We start from the raw sequence: 18,603 nt of genomic DNA, 5'->3' as shown, positions 1-18,603 counted from the left end.
TTCAGGGAGGCTGTCGAGGTGCGGGGGGAGGAGCGGAGGGAGAGGGTGCCGCAGCCCAGGGTGGAGCCGGGCGGGGCGAGAGGGGGCAGAGCAGCGCGGAGAGGGCCGAGCCGGGGAGGGGGGAGGAAGGGCGTCCGTCCCGAACTCCCGGGCAGGGGCGGGGCCAGGCGGCGGCCGGGGGCGGGGCCTGTATTGTCCGCTCCGCGGGGCATGCCGGGAGCCTCCGCCCCCAACATGGCGTCTCACTGACAGTTGGCTGAGGAGCGGCGGAGGCGGATCGGGCTCCTCAGGGCGGCGGCAGCGGCGGGAGCAGGCGCGGGAGCGGCGGCGGCGGCGGCGGCGGCGGCGGGGCCTCCAGGTCGGGGGTGGAGACATGGCGGCGGCGGCAGCGGCTCCTCGGGCTGCTTAGGGCGGCGGCGGCGGCGTGGGCGCGAGCGCGGATCCCCGGGGCCGGGGGCGGCCATGGAGCGCTAGCGGCTCCGGCTCCGGCTCGTCGTCAGGCGGCTCCGGCTCCGGCTCCGGCTCCGGCTCCGGCTTCGGCTCGCGGCTCCCCCAGCCCCGCTCGCGCCGCTCGGCCATGGGCTCTTCGGCGGCGGCGGCGGCGGCGGCGGCTGCGGCTGCGGCCGCAGACTCGGCGCAGTGGCTCTCGGTGAAGGAGGAGACCATCTTCCTGCACGACGGCCTCATCCGGGTCACCGACCTGGCCGAGCTGCCCAGCGAGATCCTCGGCGCGGCCGAGACGGCCGACACGGACCTGGAGGTGAGCGCGGCCCCGCCCGGCCGGTCCGGCCCCGCGGCGTGGGGGAGGGGCGCGGGGGTCGTGACTGCCGGGGCTGCGGCCGGGAGGTTACTCATCCCCTGTGCAGTGGGGCTGGAGCGGGGGGGCGGGGCCTGCGCTAGAGCATCATTGTTCTTGCTCGTCCCTGGAGGTGTCAGCCCAGCCGCGACCCTCCTCCCCTTGATCCGTGCTTCCTCCGTGGCCGCTCCCCCCTTTATCCGTGCTTCTTCCGTCTCTGCTCCCCACCTTATTCCTACTCCCTTCATCCCTGCTCCCCCCTTTATCCCTACTTCCTCCATCTCTCCTCCTCCTTCTTTATCCCTACTTCCTCCATCCCTATTCCCCCCACTTTTATCCCTACTCCATCTGTGCCCCCATCCCTGCTTCCCTCTTTATCCCTACTTCCTCCATCTTTATTTCCCACCACCTTTATCCCCATTCTCTCCATCCCTACTCCCATCCCTGCTGTCCCCTTTATCCCTACCTCCTCCATCCCTATTCCCCCCACTTTTATCTCTACTCTATCCTTGCCCCCATCCCTGCTTCCCTCTTTATCCCTATTTCCTCCATCCTTATTTCCCCGCACCTTTATCCCCATTCTCTCCATCCCTACTCTCATCTCTGCTCATCCCCATTATGCCTACTTCCTCCATCCCAACTCCACCATTTTTGCTCCCACACCTTTATCCCTGCTGCCCTCCACCTTTATCCCTACTCCCTCCATCCTTGCCCCCCATCTCTGCTCCCCCCACCTTTATCCCTACTCCCTCCATCTCTACTCTCCCCCTACACCTTCATCTCTACTCATCTTCATCCCTACCCCCATTCCTACTCCTCTTCACCTTTATCCCTGTTCCTCCCACCTTTATACCTGTTCCTCTGTCTTTTATCCTTACTCTTTCCATCACTACCGCCTTCTCTTCCTCCTGCCCCCACCTTTATTTTTACTCTTCTCCATCCGTTCCCTCACCTTTATCCCTACTCTCTTCCATCTCTATTTCCCCATCTCTATCCCTACTCTTCTCTATCCCTATACTCCCTCACCTTTATCTCTACTCCCCTCATCCCTTTCTGTCATCCTTATCCCTATTCCTTAACCCCTATTTCTGTCCTTCCTCCCTGTTCTTTCTCCCCTTCATTTCATTACTTCCCTAATATGTATTGCTACTTCCCCCCTTCCCCATACTGGACTCTCCCTACCCCTATCTTCAAGTCCTTATCCTCATTCTTCCATCCCTATTTCTGACTCTAACACTCCCCTCCCCAGTTCTAACCTCATTCCTGTGTGGGGTATTTTTTTTTCACCTTTAGCTCTGTACCAGGTACTTTGAAGGCCATATACCTCCCCTGCCCCAGCCCCAGGTTTTTTATAAGTTGAAGGAGGAGGAGGGTGACTCCAGATTCTGACACACTAATTTCCATAAAATTTCGATTATCTTGCCACTTGCCTCCTCTGTGCTTCTGCCAGGGGGTGAAATTGAGCAACCTCTCCTTTCTTGATGATGGGTTTTGAAAATGACATGAGGTCTTTGTAATGGGAGCTGGCTGGTGTGAAGAGAGACAGAGAGAAACTGAGACTGGTTTAGCATTACTACATCTGTGTGTGGTGTTAGGTCACAGGCACTTTAGGATACAGAACCTTTTTAGGAGCCCAGGGTTGTAAACTGGGGTGTTATTGGAACTACGGCAGGTGCTTTAGCCCTTGCAGTCTTGACAATATTACTATTATTTTGTCAACAGAAACTGGAATATGATTTATATGAACTTTCCTCCTACTTCTTTCTGTCAGCAGTCTTTAAAAAAAAAAGTCAACCCATGATTCCTATTCCCAGTACAGAGATAGAAATACTTTTGTTACCAGCACATCAGGTCCCTCTTGCTGGCACTGCACTCCTAGTTTTTCCCTTTCACTTGAGAGGTGACATTTTGGCTTGTAGGTAGCATTGGTCAGTTATCATGAAATTTTTATTCTCACTAGTAGGAACACAGGTAGAGCAAGGAAGGGATGTCTTGTCTTCTAGCTGTAAAAAGAAAGCAAGGAATCCTTTGTGTTTTATGGTTTGAATACATTGGCTTTCAGCACAAGGAACATTTAGAAATGGATTTAAAACCATGACTGGATGATTTTGAAAACTGTAGTGACCTAATCTCATCTCAGACATAGATATGAGAACATTTCAGAACCAGAGACAGGATGTTTTTTTCTGAAATTGGTTTCCTCAGCATTCCTTTTGTAAGCTCTTCAATTTCACATTTTACAGTTTATGCCCTTAAAAAAAAAGTAAGTATAATAATTGGTAGACAGTTCCTAACCTGGAACAGATCCTGTTTCATAACATCTCATTTTGGTTTATTCTCTAAAGACAAAGTTCTGCATGGGAACTTAAGGTGTTTTGCTGTGATAGTGAGATGCCTTTGGTTTGTTTACTGTGGCTCTGATGGGATGTGGATGAGTGATAATCTTGGGTCTGTAGAGACTAGTTGACCTTAATAAAATAAAACAAAACGAAACAGGAGAATGAGAATTTGGATAGGGTATTTCTCCTGAATGCTGAATTAATGAGGCAAGAACCTTTGTGGCTCTGTGGGAATGAAAGCATTGTGGCTTTCTTTTTCCAGAAAAGGAAACTGAGACCAGAAAGGTTAAAGAATTTGTCCAAGGTCACACAGGTAGTAAGTGGCAGAATCAGGCCTGGAACATGGGTTTCCTGAAGCTGAGGCTTCTCTCCTCTCTGCCTTACCATTTGATAAATGTCAAATTGAAGACATTTAGACAAATAAATCTACAGTGACATTTGAAAAAACGTTACATTAAATGAGTTGGTCATATTAAACAAGGTCACTATTTGTATAAACGGAAAACGTTTCTTTCCAATAAATTCCAAGTAGAAGAATAGTTTTTGTCTGGAGTTGTGTTAAATGGAAATTTTATCCTGAGACATTTTCTAGCCTTCTAAAATAATACATATATTTAAATATTGAGAAGAGACAAGCTATTCTCAGAAAAAGAATGCCTGAAGGGGGAAGTGTTTTTCTATGTTTTAAGGTAAATTAGAATTGAATGAAATAAAAATGATCATTTTTCTTATGTCCAAGATATGTCTATGCAGTGTAGGGTAGCAAAAGACCCTGAATTTGGAGTCAGAGGACCAACTTTCAATTTCAGGCTCACTTCTTCTCTATCTGTATAGTCTTGGACAAGTCATTTACTGTCTCTTTGGCCTCAGTTTTCTTATTTGTAAGATGAAGAGGTTGAATTATTTGATCATTGAGAACTCTTCGGTGGGTAAACTTATAATCCGATGATCTTAGTCAAAAGAATTTTAAAAAAGATTTTTGTGTATCATCTTATTTACTGTTTATTTAGAAACATAATTGTTGACAAAGGTTAAGTGATTTGACTGGAGTCATATGATTAAGGGCAGAGCTTCGACTTTATAGTTTAGATTGATTTTTAAAAAGCATTTAAACCCATGCTTCTCATTATTCATTGTTTCTATTTAAAAAAAAAAACCATAGGAGATGAATAACTGTAGACCTTAACCTGGGTGGAGGGTAAAAGGGGAGGGTTCCTATGCCTATAAGTACCCATCGGTATTCCACTTTATCAAATGTTTATTAAATCCCTATTTCTTGTGTTCAGAGGTATGCTGGGAGAGATACAAAGTTAGGAGAGAAACAGTCTGTGCCCTTAGGGCCCTTACTGTCTTGGACTTAAGAAGCAAACATGGATAATGCTAACTTACATTACTTAATAAATGCTTTAGAGGGTTGCAAAACAAAGTGCCCTGTAAGATTCAAAGCCATATAGAACAGGGTTACTGGGGCTCTGTTTAATGGAAACAAGCACTTAAAGAGGGAAGCCCTTTGAAATAAGATTATGTTGGAGCTGGGAGGTGGTGCTGTAGATGGGCCCTGGAGTCAGGGGGACCTGAGTTCAAATCCTGACTTAGACACTTACTTGCTGTGTGACCTTGGGCAAGTCACTTAACCCTGACTGCCTCCTCCTCCCCCCCCAAAAAAAAGGAAAGAAAGAAAAAGGAAAAGAATTAACATTGTGTTGACCTGTTCAGCAGTATAAACCAACCTATTCTTTGTTTGGGTTTAGTCTTCTAGGAGGTTTTACTCTATGGTATATATGTTATTTGTGTTCATTTTTGGCAGCACTTGGATCTCTTTTACAATGCCAAATTAAGCTCATAGGAAGGTATTTCCCTGTTGAAACACCTTTAAGGTTAGAAAAAGGATTAGAGAAAATTGAACCAGAATGCCAGTGTAACCTTGTGTAAATAAATCACTACCTTTTTAATTCTTATTTACCTATTTGTAAACTCAAAATGTTAGCATCTCTTTTCTCCCAGGTTCATGAGGTGGTTGTGAGCAGCAGCCTTATATGAACTAAATGCACAGCGCTTCTTAGAAAGTAGACCACATCTGTGGCCTCAGAAATGACTTCATTCGTATCGGTGTGTCCTTTTCTGTAGGTAAAGAGGAGACATAGGCATTAACAGCTGGGCATGGAAGCGGAGTTGTTTTTGAGAAGGGATGGATTTGTCCTGATCTCACTCATGTTATCTCCCTTGCAATATGGCTGGCCAAGCAAGACAATAGAGAGAGTTGGAGAGAGGTGCTAAGGATTGTCACCATCTCAGCTTTCCTCCAGTTGCATGGCAGGAGCTCTTGCTGAATAGCAGTCTTGATTCATATCAGTGTTCTTGGCTTTATATTGATTGTAAAGAAATACACCCTGTTGGCCAGTGTTACCTAGTAGACTGTAAAGTATCTTATGAATTAGGAGTGGCACATGTATGAAGATAATTATGAAAGATCTGTCATTTCTATTTTTAACCCCCGCATTGTTGGTAACACCTAGAAGGGCCCTTCCATTCCTTCTTTCACCTGACCTTCCCATGACCCTGCCCATCATACAGGAGTGCTTATGGGCTTCTTGATGCAGGTTATTTGGTTACTTACTTTATTTAAAGGTAAAGTTATGTATGAAATTGTTTCATAATGAAGAAAGGCTATACAAACAACTTTACACAGTATCTTAGCACAATTTATGCTGAAGCCAGTTGTTGCCAGTTGTTCGGGAGTTTTCACCATATTCCTGTTTAATTTTGTTACACATCTCCTCGTTTCTCCCTCTCCATATTTAATGAATGTTACTGTATGTATTTTGAGAGTTTTGGGGGAACAAGATAATGGTAGCTGTCCTTAGGTTATTGAAAATCTAAGATCCAAAATGTGTAACTTATAGAATTCTTTGTTTGAAGACATCACGTGCTTTTTATCTAGAAGATCCAAATGGGACCAATTTGGAACCTGAAAATGCACAGGAGCAAAGCCTTTGTATGGCTGTAGAAGAAGCACACTGTCCTGTTGTCTGTAGACAGACTATAGAGAGAACACTTTTTCCAAGGGGCCCATGCCCCTTTTTTTTCTTGTGGTCAGTAATACATTAATTACAGGAGCAATTCCAGAAAGAGCTAGGAGAGAGCCATGGCTTGTTGCTCTGTGATGGCATGGGGATTGTGCCAGAGGCGGAAGCCAGAGCTGTGGGGAGGGCACAGTGAGAAGAACATGTTTGGCTCCTGGATTGTGCCCTCATGCACTGAAGTTGAAATGTAGATGCTCCAAGGTAAAATCTTGGTAATATCTCCTATCTTAAATATGCACATAAAATGAGCAATACTAGCTTTAGGAAAAAAGAAAATTTTGTTAAATTTGAGCAGGTTCTAGAAGCTGCTTATTTTAAAGGTAATTGCATTTGGAGGGGAAGCTTTCTTCAAATATTTCAGTGTTGGGATTGATATTTATTTGATTTTACTTTGGAAAACTGAAGCACAATGATGACCTTAGAAATTTCCAATTTTTTTTAAATCGACCGTTTCCAGGTTTTGCATTTTCTTTTTTCTTTCTTTCTTTTTTTAGTATATGGTTGAAAAGCATTTTAACTGTGTGGTTCCTGGCCTCTTCCTATCTCAGCCAAGCATGTTTTTAGAATAACTGGTATAGAGAGCTATTTTATGGTAGGTCTGGAATCTATGAACTGCTCTTCCTGTGACATATTTGGAATCCTTCGTGTGCTCTGTCCAACTGGCAGTTGGCTGCTTTACTAGGTCATAACACAGTATGCAGTAGGAGAATGGATGATAACAAGGTGTATAGTGCTCACACTTCCTTATGCCCTTATGTTGTAATGTTCTGTAAGTGTAAATAACTGTTAATGCAATAGCAAAGTTGTAGTGTGACATCCCTAGAATAGGATCAGTCAGCTTCTTTGTATAAGTAATGGATCTTCTTTCAGTTTGTGGCAATGTGCATTGAGCTTATTCTTCAGAGAAGAATTATGGATATCAAAGAAGAATCTGTGGTTGACACACTCTCTTCAAAACACTGGCAAATAATAGAAGAGCTGTCTACATTATTACTTGATACTTCTTTCCTTTTTTTATACTTGTACTATACATGTCTGAAGTAACTACTGGCTTAGTCTAGAAAGAAGGAAGTTCTGTAAGTACTTAGTAGGCACCTTCTTGGCTGTAGGATTGGAAGTAAATAACATGGGCAATACAGAGACAAAAATGAAATGGACCCTGCAGTCTATCAGGAGAAACAACACGTATATATAAAGAACAAAAATAATTTGTGGGAGATTAGGAAACACCTCAAGTGGTGGGTGGCAGTCGAGGTGAGGTCTGAATGGAGTGAGTTATTTTAAGAGGTGGAGATGAGAAATGAGTGCATTGTAGTCATGGGAGATAACCTCTGCAAGGACACCCAAAAGGAGATGGAATGTTGTGTGTGAGAATTTGCAAAGAGGCCAATTTGAACTGAGAGTTCATGAAGAGGATAATGTGTAATAAGCCTGGGAAGATACTGGAGCTAGTTGGTAAAGAACTTTAAATATCAAAGAGAAGAGTTTGTTTTGGACCCTAGGGGCAGTAGGGAGCCACTGAAGCTTTTTTGAGCAGGAGAATGAGGTAGTCAGACCGGAGGTTCAGGAATATCACTTTGGTAGCTGTGGTATGCAGGATAGATCAGAGAAAACAATCATCTTCAGGTACATGGCATATGTGTCTTTTCTACAGTTAGATTCTAAGGGCAGAATGTTTGTTCCATTCAACAACTGATTCTTTTCAGCCAGTGATTATTAAGGGCTAACTTTTTGGGAAGAGCGTGTAGGCTCTGAGGTCAGGTACCTGTCTTTTTCATCTTTGTATCTTTCCCAGTACATAACACATACAGTATCTTGTAGGAAGTAATAATAGCTCTCAGCTCTATAGTGTTTTAAGGTTTACCAAGTGTTTTCTTTTCAACAACTTTGTGAGGTAAGTAATATTGTCCCCATTTTACACACAAGCAAAGCAAGGACCAGAACACAAATTTGGCCACAGTCATTTGATGGGTGATGGAGCTGAGTCTAGTGTTGGAAACATTTGCTAATTTAAATTTGTGATATGTGACTGATTATTGAGCAAGTTTTTAAGAAAATTCCACCAAGTTGAAGAAAACTTCCACATCTACATGTGTGGCCCTCGTCTCTTTCCTGATTTCCAGTGCCTTGTCTCTTTCTGCTTGCACTCTACCTGGAAGTCTCATAGGGAGCTCAGACTTAGCTGGTCCGAAGCCAAACTCATTACCTGTCCCACTAACCTCGCCTGTTTCTGTTAAAGTTACCCCTATTCTTAAAGCTACTCAGGATGGCAGTCTAGGAGTTGTCTCCATCACCCGCCATTTCCAGCTTGGCCATCGTCAAGTTTTCTTCATTCTCCTTCCTTAACATCTCTTGTATCTGACTTTTGAGAGAGGACAGCGTTATAGAAGAGAAGGATTGTAGAAGCCAGATTGCAAAAGACTGCTTGTGACAAAATGGAAGCTCATCTTTCTTCTTTATCTATGAAAAGAGGAATAGAATAGGGCAATACCTCGAGGAGATGAGAGGATCAAGGGAAGAAGGGGTGTGTGTGTGGTGCCCCTGCTTAGAGGAAAACTGTGTGTTAAATTCAATTCAGTAAACATCTATTAAGCACCCACAATATTTAGGTCCCAGACATTCCAAAGACAAAACCCAAACAATTCATATCCTCTGGGATCCAGTGTTTTACTTTAGAGTCTGCAGAATGCTTTGCACACCCTATCTCTTTTGAACTTCACAATAATTCTGAGGTAGGCATTATCTCCATTTTGCAGATGAGCAAACCAAGACTTAAGAGAAGTTCAGTGACTTGTCCTTGATCACATAGCTAGTAAGTATCAGAGATGGGATCCAGGTCTTCTGATTTGAAGTCTTATCTGCTACCCCACAATACCTTCACCTGCAGTGCAACCATACTAGTCTGTTTACTTCCTGTCTTTGTGCCTGTGTCCTGGCTCTTCTTTGGCCCTTCAGAATTCTTCCTTCATGAGAGAGAGAATGCTCCCCCAAGTTGCTAGTGCCTTAAAGGTTACCCTGTATTTGTTTTGTATGTGTTTTGTAAAAACCTGTTATGTGTACATCTTGTCTTCTCTGTTAAATGGAGGCTCCATGAGGAAGGAGACTGTTTCACTTTTGTTTTTTGTACTCTTAGTACTTAGCACAGTGTCTGACATTTAATAGGTATTATTGTCATTTTCAAAAGGTGCCATTCTTCTGAATAATTGATTCTTAATTCCTTTGCCTGTGAAAACCTTTCTTTTTTTCCTTTCCTTTTTTTTTTTAAGCGAGGTAGTTGGGGTCAAGTGACTTGCTCAGCATCACACAGTAAGTGTCAAACATGTGGTCTGAGACAGGATTTGAACTTAGCCCTCCTGACTCCAGGGCCCGTGCTCTATCCACTGCACCACCTAGCTGCCCCTCCATTTTTCTGTCTAATCAAGTAGTGCTTGATTGATTGGCAAGATGTGACCACCCCTGTGGGTGGCTGAGGTACAGTGGAGACAGACAGAGGAGATCATGGGATTTGAGGTTGGTGAACTGAGGGGCTGAAGTTCTCAAAGGGTTATCAGAATGAATATTGAAGTAATCAAGGATGGGGGGGGGAGGTAGGAGTGGAGAGACCTGAGGAAAGTTATGAATGTGAGAGTGGCACAGGGAGAGGGTTTAGAAGTTGCAATGGGGGATCAAGGAGGATACTGACCCCTTATTATTATTATTATTTTTATTATTATTTTTTTAGGCAATTGGGGTTCAGTGACTTGCCCAGGATCACACAGCTAGTAAGTGTCAAGTGTTTGGTCTGAGGTCAGATTTGAACTCAGATGCTCCTGACTCCAAGGCCAGAGCTTTATCCACTACATCACCTAGCTGCCCCCTCATTTTCAATATATATTTATTTAACCTTTGTCATGTGAAAGTCCATCAATCTATCCATACATTTTATTTATTTAAACAAATTATTGATAACTGTTTGGTACCACAAACACTTACCAACAGAGCACCCAACAACCTCTCTACAAAGTACACTCTCCCCTCTCTCTTCCCAGGCCCCATACAGCTTATTGTTAGGAGAGAAGAAGGAGAGAGGATATTTCCTTTACCTTTGGTGCTATGATACCAATATTGACTATTGTCTTTGATTTGAATTTTGTTGTTCTCCAAGTTAACTTGATTTATATCATTGTATACAGTTCTATTACTGACAATAATGGACATAGAGGTCATCTATAGAAGATTTACTTTCTAAGAGAATTGATCATTTTCATCCATTTTAAAAATGGTTTTCTGATAATCACAATGATTATTAAGAAAGTTGGTACAGTATTATCTTACACTTGACGGTAAGGACAGTAAGCTAGTAGGACACAGGAAAAGTAGCATTCCAGTTACCCCCAGGTGGAACCATGTAGATTCTGGTTCTAATCCTGGCAGCATTTGAACTTTGTAAGCAGTCACTCTAAGACTGGTATCTGGGGCATTTAGATCTGTTGAGGTTCTGGGATTTAAAAAACAATACCATGAGTAAGGGGCAGACATCAGACAACCAGTGCAAATGGAGATGAAATATTAAATGGTCATTTTTGATGAAGTGAAATGGTTGCTGTTGAGATAGAGTCCTGCAGTCACAATTAACAGCTCTCATAATAAAGAGAGAAGATGCATTTTAGTTTAGACCAAGTGCATCTCAACACTGTAGGTTTGTTAAGGCTGAAATGAGCCATGTAGAGGAGAAAAGGCCTTTAGTTTTTGCTAAGAGAGTAATAAGTTTCTGTTGATGTGCCTGTTAACAACTTGAATGAATTGGAAGAATTTAAAATTGCTTCACCTATCTCCAGTTCTTATTCTGAAGTGTTGGCTATAATTTTTAAAAGTACTTTGAATTTAAATGGACTTTTAGAAATTTAAACATTTTGGAACAAGGTGATAAGCTTGATCATATTCGAGTACTATTCATCCAGAGATTTCTTTGAAAAAAAAAAGGCAGCTTCAAAAAGCCTGACTCTTTTTCTCTGTATCATCTTTTATAGAGTGTAAGTACCTTGAACATTGGAATTGTGACTTTTAGTATAGTACCAAGACAGTGCATTTGTGTGCCACCTGCAAGGGTTGAAAATTATGCCTCATGTGTCCAGCTGTCTCCAAGGAGGCTCTGAGCCTCAGAGAGTATGATTTTCTGGCATGAAAAGTGTGTATATTTGTGAAAAGTAATAGCCTTTCATTTTGCCCCTTCATATTGCCTCCTAGTTCTGCCCTCAAATGTTGGCCCTGTTTATTGCAGTGAGTGTATTTTGGGCACTGAATAAGAATAAATGTCTCAATTTACTTGTGTGGGTGGAATAGTTTTATTTAAATGAATAGAGTCATTTTATTCCTGATTAAATTTGATAAGGTCAAACTTCTTAAGATTTGAAACATTGAGGAAATGTTTCTAGAAAAGGGAAAGTAAGGCTCTTCCATTTAAGAATGCAAAGTCAAATACACTGGAGTCATTTAAGTACAGTTGTCATAAGTCAAAGAATGAGAGAGGCTTTGGAGCTGTGCAGATTGATAGTTTTTAGCTTTTTGGTTTGATAAGGGTAATTAAATTCACACTAACTAGTCATATAAGAAGTTATAATACATGCATTTCTCTGTTCTTTTCAGTTAGCCTCAAGGTAGTAATTGGATGTACCTAATGGAGCTCTGCAGGGAATTTAAAAACGTATACCCACTCAGGTCAAGATGGCCCACATGCAATAGTCCTCATTATTGAAACTGGGGTGCATTCACCAATGACCAGGGGATTGGGCAGGAAGGAAAGTCAAAATGCCTAGTTACTAGTATCTCTTATCATAAGCATAAGCACATGCAAGCATCTTAAAGTTCCTTGGGTCATACTGTCTCCTGGAAATCTTTGACCACTTAATAACTCTTATTTCTCTAGCACTTTAGTTTTGCTAAATGCTTTCCTTGCAACAACTCTGCCGTTATACAGCATAAGCCCCCATTACCATTTACTTAGAATATTGTTATAGCCTTCTTTCAGATCTTCTGTCCTATAATACATCCTTTATACTCCTACCAAAATAATCTTTATTCATTTGCCTGGTTATGTGACTCCTCTGTTCAAAAATCTTCAGGGATTCTTTGTTGCCTAGTGAGTTCAGTTTGCTAGACATTCCAGGCCCTCCATAACCTGACACCCTCCTTCCTACCTTGTCATTTTATCTCACATTACTCTCCATGCAGACTGTGCAACAGGCATACTGGTTTCGTTTCTGTGTCTGAATGAGCCATATAATCCATTATTTTCATGCCTTTGCCAAAGCTGTTTCCTGGGTCTAGAATATGCCCTCCCTCTCCACCCCAACATTTTTGCCTATTGAACTCCTACCCAATGTTTAAAATTTAATTTGTGACACCTGTTTTGAGAAGCCTTTCCCTGACACTATGGGTCAGTAATAACCTTCCTCAGATCTTATCTAGAACTTTATTTTGTGGTTCTCAAATACACTTAACATAAAATATTGTATGTTATAACTCTCTCTGGGGTCATTTCCCATTTGACATATGGAAGGGGAACCTTAAGGACAGGGATAATATTTCCTCTAAATATAGCATTTTCCAGTGCCTAGCCACAGTACTCTGTACACAGTAATGCTTAATGCAGGTTTGTTACTGTTCTTGTATTATTCAGTCCACTTTGCAGATGAGGAAATTGAGGCTCAGTTTGTTTACTTGCCCATACTCACATGGTTGTTAAATGATGTAGTTATAATCCAAACCCATGTTTTACAACTCTGATCCAGTGCTCTATTATTTGAGTTTTTCAGGTGACTTACTGGCATTTTTAGGCATTTTCTAATCAGTGCAGTTTTTTTGTCAATAAGAAGTCTCAATAATACCTCCTCACTATAACAGGAATAATGTGTACACATGGACCACTATGTTGGCTGCCAGAATTCCTGGGATCTTGTTGTATTTGGTGTCTGACTTAATGTGCAGACCTTCCAAAGCTCTAGGCTGTACAGTATAAACTGATAGATTTTTTTTTTAATGCTGTTGGAAGAGGAGAGTACTAGCCATAAAATAATATTGACTCTTTCATAATTTGTATCTAGTGTATTGCTCCCCACCAAAGCATCAAGTGTATTAACAGATCTGTTCCATTGCACTTGAAGCCCCAAATAACTACACTTGGAGATGAGATAGTGCTGGAAAGGTAGCATAAAAATAAGCCCTTGGGATTGTTCTGGCTCCCCTCACCCATTTTTGACCTCAGCCCCATGAGAAGCACAGCTTGAGAGGTGAGAGTAAGATCACCTAGTACTACTTTTTTTTTTGAAGTTCAAGAGTCTTTTTAGAGAACCTACATCTCCTTTGTGATAACTGAAAGATTTTTTAGACTTTTTTAAAAAACTTTCACAGTGGGCTGATATCAATTGGAAAGGATTTGCTGTTTCAGCTCAGTGCTTTTCAAAACTGCTTGAGGGATTATACCTTAATGGAACTTGGGGGTAATCACTGTTAATAGTGAAAAGTTTCCAAGCTTTCTGGACTTTTATTTTCTCAATTTAAAACCTTGACTCTCTTCATCCTTCCTTTACTAGTCCTCTCAGTACAGCTTATTTGCAGTTGAGGGATCTTGGAGATCAGCTGGCTGTTGGGAGTAGCTGGTGCAGGCCTGTAAGAGAGTAAAGTGCCAGTGAGCACTTGGTGCCTTGTGGCTGGGCCTGGCCCAGAGCTGCTCATTTTGTGGGCTTCTTGACTCTAAGGCTAGCTGGAAGGCTTAATCTGTTCATGTGTAAAGTTAAATGGAATTTAGGAGTAAGCAGTTCTCAGGTGGGAAGTAGAGCAAAGCAGCCTAATTCATCTTGAAGTCCATGTTTAAAGGCAAGAGAAGGATCCTGGCTGCTCTGATGAGATCTGGATCTGTGTGATGTTTGTTTGGAATCTGCTCACATTTAGCTAATAGGTTGTATTTGGCTTTCTCAGTCTAGTGGTTTGTTGATCTGGCTGCTGCTTTCAGAAAGTGACATTTTGATGTTCCTTAATGTGTATAATTGTAACAAGCTTTGAAACCTTAAGATGAAAAAAGTAATATTACAGAAGAATAGTTACAAACGAAAAGAGTAATAGTTACAAGTGTAATTATTAACTGAATGGCATCTTATCCTGTTCACCTTTTTACCCTTCTTCTGTGACTGATATTTACGTTATATAAATGTCAAAGGAAAATTAAGTCAACAAGCATTTATTAAGATTCTGCTTTATGCCAGGCATCATGAAGCTTTGGTATTATGTAAATTCTTTGAGGGCAGAGATATTTACCTTTTTTTTTTTTTGGCTGGGCAGTGGGGTTAAGTGACTTGCCCAGGGTCACATAGCTAGTGAGTGTTTTGTGTCTGAGGTCACATTTGAGCTCAGGTCCTTCTGAATCCAGGGCCAGTGTTCTATCCACTGCGCCACCTAGCTGCCTTTTTATTTTTGTATTCCCAGCCCCCAGCATAGTGCCTGGTACCTAGTAACTTACAAATGTTTGTTGATTGTCATTGAAACATCATCCATCAAGACAAGCTTTTTGATTTCTCTCAGTTTTTTACTTTTTGGGGGGTGGGGGAGAATGGTGTGCCTGAGAATCACATCTGTTTTTACAAAATGCCTATTGGTGAATGGACATTTTCTGCCTTTTAAATTCTTTTTGACAGTATGTCATCAGAATCACTGTCCCCAGTCAGGTATTTCAGTTTTATTATTCTGTATCTTCAATGGTTGTTACATGGTGGAAGGTTTTCCTTGCTTGAGAATTAGTGGGCTGGTTTGGTATAATTTATGTCATAAGAGCATAGGAGTTTACAGTTGAAAGAAATCTTAAAATCCTCTTCTCCAGCCTTTTCATTTGACATTTGAGGAAACCAAGGCCCAAAGAGGTTAAGTTAGCTGCGCAAGGTCACAAGGAAGTAGCAGTAGTGCCAGGCCTGGAATGTGAGCCTTGTGGCTCTCGTCAGTGCTCTTTCGATTGCACCTCAGTAGGAAATAAATGTGGCAGAATCTTACCAGGTTTCTAGTCACACTCCTTTCATTCCTACAGCACTCATCTCAATTTCCATTTTCCTCTTCAGGCATCGTGGAGACAGGAAACTTTTAGTCAGTTGCCCCTCAGTGCAGGCACTGATGGCATGCACATTAATTTGCAGATGCACAAGGATGGAAGATGTAGCTAAGGTGCTGTATAGCAGGCAGGATTCGAATAAAGAGAGCTCAGTGGATTAGTCCTAAAAAGACAGACTATAGTAGGGATAAATAAAAGTTCTTAGTATCGTGTTCAAAAAATCATTGTCACAAGTACAAGATTCTATCTGTGTGTGAAAGGCATCTTGATATATTGGCTAGAATTCAGGATCTGGAGACAAGAAGTCCTGGGTTTGAGTCCTACCTCAGACACTCATTACCTCTGTGCTTCTAGATAAGTCACTGAAGCTTTCCTCACCTAATTTTAGGATAATATCTGTTGTACTTACCTCATGAGATTATTGTGAGGAGCAAATGAAGATAATAGAATGATTAGCACCTTGAAAATCTGAAAGCACTATTGAAATATCATCATCATCATCATTATTTAGCAATTTGAGAAAGATAGGAGTGTTTTTAATAGGACTGCATATTATTCATTGGTATTATATGGGAGCCAAGAGAGCAGCTGTCCTCTTAGACCGAATTAGGAAAGACCCAGCGGCCAGGTCTGTAGCTATAGAAGTGACAGCTCCTCTGTCAGTTCCCTTTGTCAGACCACACCTGGGCTGTTTTGTGGGGGGTTTTTTCTGTGTGATCCATTTTAGGAAGAACATTGATAACCTTTGAACCTCAGCTTGAGAATCTCTTCTCATATAAAAACCTTCCCTGGTATTGCGATGTCTTAACATTCTAGAATGTTAAGTTGGAGCAGTGCTCTCTCTCATGCTGACTCCAGAGTTTGTCTTCAGTCTTTAGCATGGCTTTAATGAGTTCCTGCTTTGTTCTTTCTTACAAGTGGGCAGTGATGTAAATGATTTCTTTTAGGTTTCTCTCTAAATAGCAATTTTCGCTTTTGGATCTATAGTTCCTTCCTTGGCCCTTTATTAGCTTTACTGACATTATTTACAGCTGAGACACTAGTGTCTCTGTAAGTTCTATTTACAGGTATAGCGAATGAGCCTTTCTTGTGGCTGTCTGATAATAACTGGAAACATTGAGCTGATCTTTCTCTAGTGGTGACTTGCATTTCATTACTTTAGTTCATCAGTTTCCCCCACCCATAACTTAGAAATGCAGTTGCTGGTCTTTTTGTTTTGTTCTGGAGTGAGGGCCTAACCAACTTCGAAAGGCTATTGTCTATACCAGTAATTCCCTAACTTTTTAAACCTTGTGACTTATTTGATTCGATGTCATTTCTTTAAAAATGCTTAATGGCAGGGGCAGCTAGGTGGTGCAGTGGATAGAGAACTGGCCCTGAAGTCAGGAGGACCTGAGTTCAAATCCAGCCTCAGACCAAATACTTGTCACTTACTAGCTGTGTGACCCTGGGCAAGTCACTTAACCCCAATTGCCAAAAAAAAAACCAAACCACTTAAAAATGCTTAATGGCATATCAGGATTGGTGTAATCAGCATTCTACCAGTCAGAAATCCAGCACTCTGGTAATAGGTGTTAATTATGAGTCTGAAACTTTAATTCCAAAGTGCTATTAAAGCCCTCAAAGAAAGATTAAAATTTAGAATTTTAGAGTTGGAGGGGACTAGATATTCTGGCCCATGTTATTTTACAAATGAACCTGAAGTCTGGAGAGGCCCAGTGAGTCAGCAAGCTTCTGTTAATCAGTTACTTGGTACTGAGCGCATGTACAAGAACTGAAGTGAAAAAGTTCCCGTCCTCCTTATGTTACCCTTTAGTTGGGGGAAACAATGCAAAATGTACATCACATAATTGGGGAGGCCTGACATTTGGAGGGAATGAACCAAGCTTCCCTGTGGCACTGGAGCTGCCCTTTGAGTGGTAGTTACTAGAGAAGGGAGAGGCGAGGAAGGAGCGCATTGAAGATGCAGGAGACAGTCTGTGCAAAGGCCTTAGAGGCCTGAGGCGTGTGGAGTAGAGGTGTCAAACTTACCCACTGTTTGCTGCTGCAAAACTCCTTAGTGGAGTCTGAGCTAGATTAAATGTAACTGGAACATATTTAGCAAATAAAAGTATAGTGCAACAAAGATAATATTAATTTGTGGTTTTTTTAAGTCAATATGCAAACAGCAGAGATCCATTTCTATTACTGCAAATAGTTTGGTTTAGCCAGACCACAGAGTTGGAGGTGGCACGTGGGGGCCTACGTCTGAAAAGGCAGGCTGGATCTCAAACGTGAAGGGCTTTAAGTGCCATGTATTTGATCCTAGAAGCAAGAGGGGTCCATTGGAGCTTTTTAATGGGCATGAAGTGGTCATATCTGTACTTTCAGAATATCACTTTGGCAACAGGGTAGCAAAGATTGGAGCGGGGGAGATCTGGGGTATAGAGGCTAATAATAATAATAAGGAGGCTATTGCAATAGTCTAGGCATGAGATGAGTGCCTAAATTAGTGTGGTGGCCATGTGAGTAGAGAGAACAGGAAATATATTAGAGGTGTTATGGAGATAAAATTCATAAGAGGTTACATGTGGTGGATGAGGGAAGAATGAAGAGTAGAGGATCATTCCAAGATTGTGAGCCTGGATGACTTGCAGGAGGATGATGGTGAGCTCAACAGAAACAGAGAAGTAGAAGAAGAGTGCACAGGGGAAAGGTGAAAGTTCTGTGTTGGCCATGTCGAATTTGAAATGTTTACAGGCCATCCAGTAGGAAATGCCCAGTAGGCAGCTGGTGATGAAGGCTTGGGAGACCAGGATACAAATCAGGTTAGAAGCTGAGTTGAATGAGAATGGAGTCCAGGTTTCTAGATTCTAGAACATCTAGTTTAGTGTTGTTTTTGCTATTTTACACTATTTCTTACGAAAATTGCAGATCTGTATGATAATTTGTTATTCTTCTTCAGATGTCTCATTAACCTGAATGGCCCATTCTCTAACTATATCAGATAACCATTTACAATAAAAGTGAATTATGAATGTTTTGATAATTATATATCTATCTTTTTGCTTCTCAGAGGGCTTTAGTTTGCTTTCTTGGTCTTATATCTTTTTTTTTTCCTGTCATTTCTCTTGGCTTTTGTGCTGGAAGAGTGAAGTATTATAACTTTCTTTTCATTTCAGACATTTGTTAAGTTCCTATTGCATACAAGGCTTTATGGTAGTCATTGGGAAATGCAAAATATTTATTCACTTCTTTTTTTTTTTTTTGGCTAAGCAGTGGGGTTAAGTGACTTGCCCAGGGTCACACAGCTAGTAAATGTCAAGTGTCTGA

General features: G+C 41.7%; 1 protein-coding gene across 9 annotated transcripts in view; it reads left to right on the top strand.

The window, feature by feature from the left end:
• Positions 1 to 218: 218 nt before the first annotated feature.
• The window catches only part of HECTD4 (HECT domain E3 ubiquitin protein ligase 4), a 197,667-nt gene continuing 179,282 nt past the window's right edge, over positions 219 to 18,603 (top strand). For 6 of the 9 annotated variants that reach the window (XM_020979896.2, XM_020979895.2, XM_020979891.2 and 3 more), the window contains exon 1: positions 227 to 760. In XM_020979896.2, the coding sequence (XP_020835555.1) occupies positions 578 to 760 (183 nt within the window). In that variant the 5' untranslated portion in view covers positions 227 to 577. Of the gene's footprint in view, positions 761 to 18,603 lie in introns of all 9 variants that reach the window. The other 3 variants (XM_020979897.2, XM_020979898.2, XM_020979892.2) reach the window with 2 other exon arrangements.

This window comes from Phascolarctos cinereus, unplaced genomic scaffold (genome assembly GCF_003287225.1).
Source record: "Phascolarctos cinereus isolate Bilbo 61053 unplaced genomic scaffold, phaCin_HiC Scaffold_4;HRSCAF=312, whole genome shotgun sequence".
In the NCBI taxonomy this organism is placed as follows: domain Eukaryota; kingdom Metazoa; phylum Chordata; class Mammalia; order Diprotodontia; family Phascolarctidae; genus Phascolarctos; species Phascolarctos cinereus.
The sequence above is the reverse complement of the archived record's forward strand: the minus strand, read 5'-3'. Positions and strand labels throughout refer to the sequence as shown.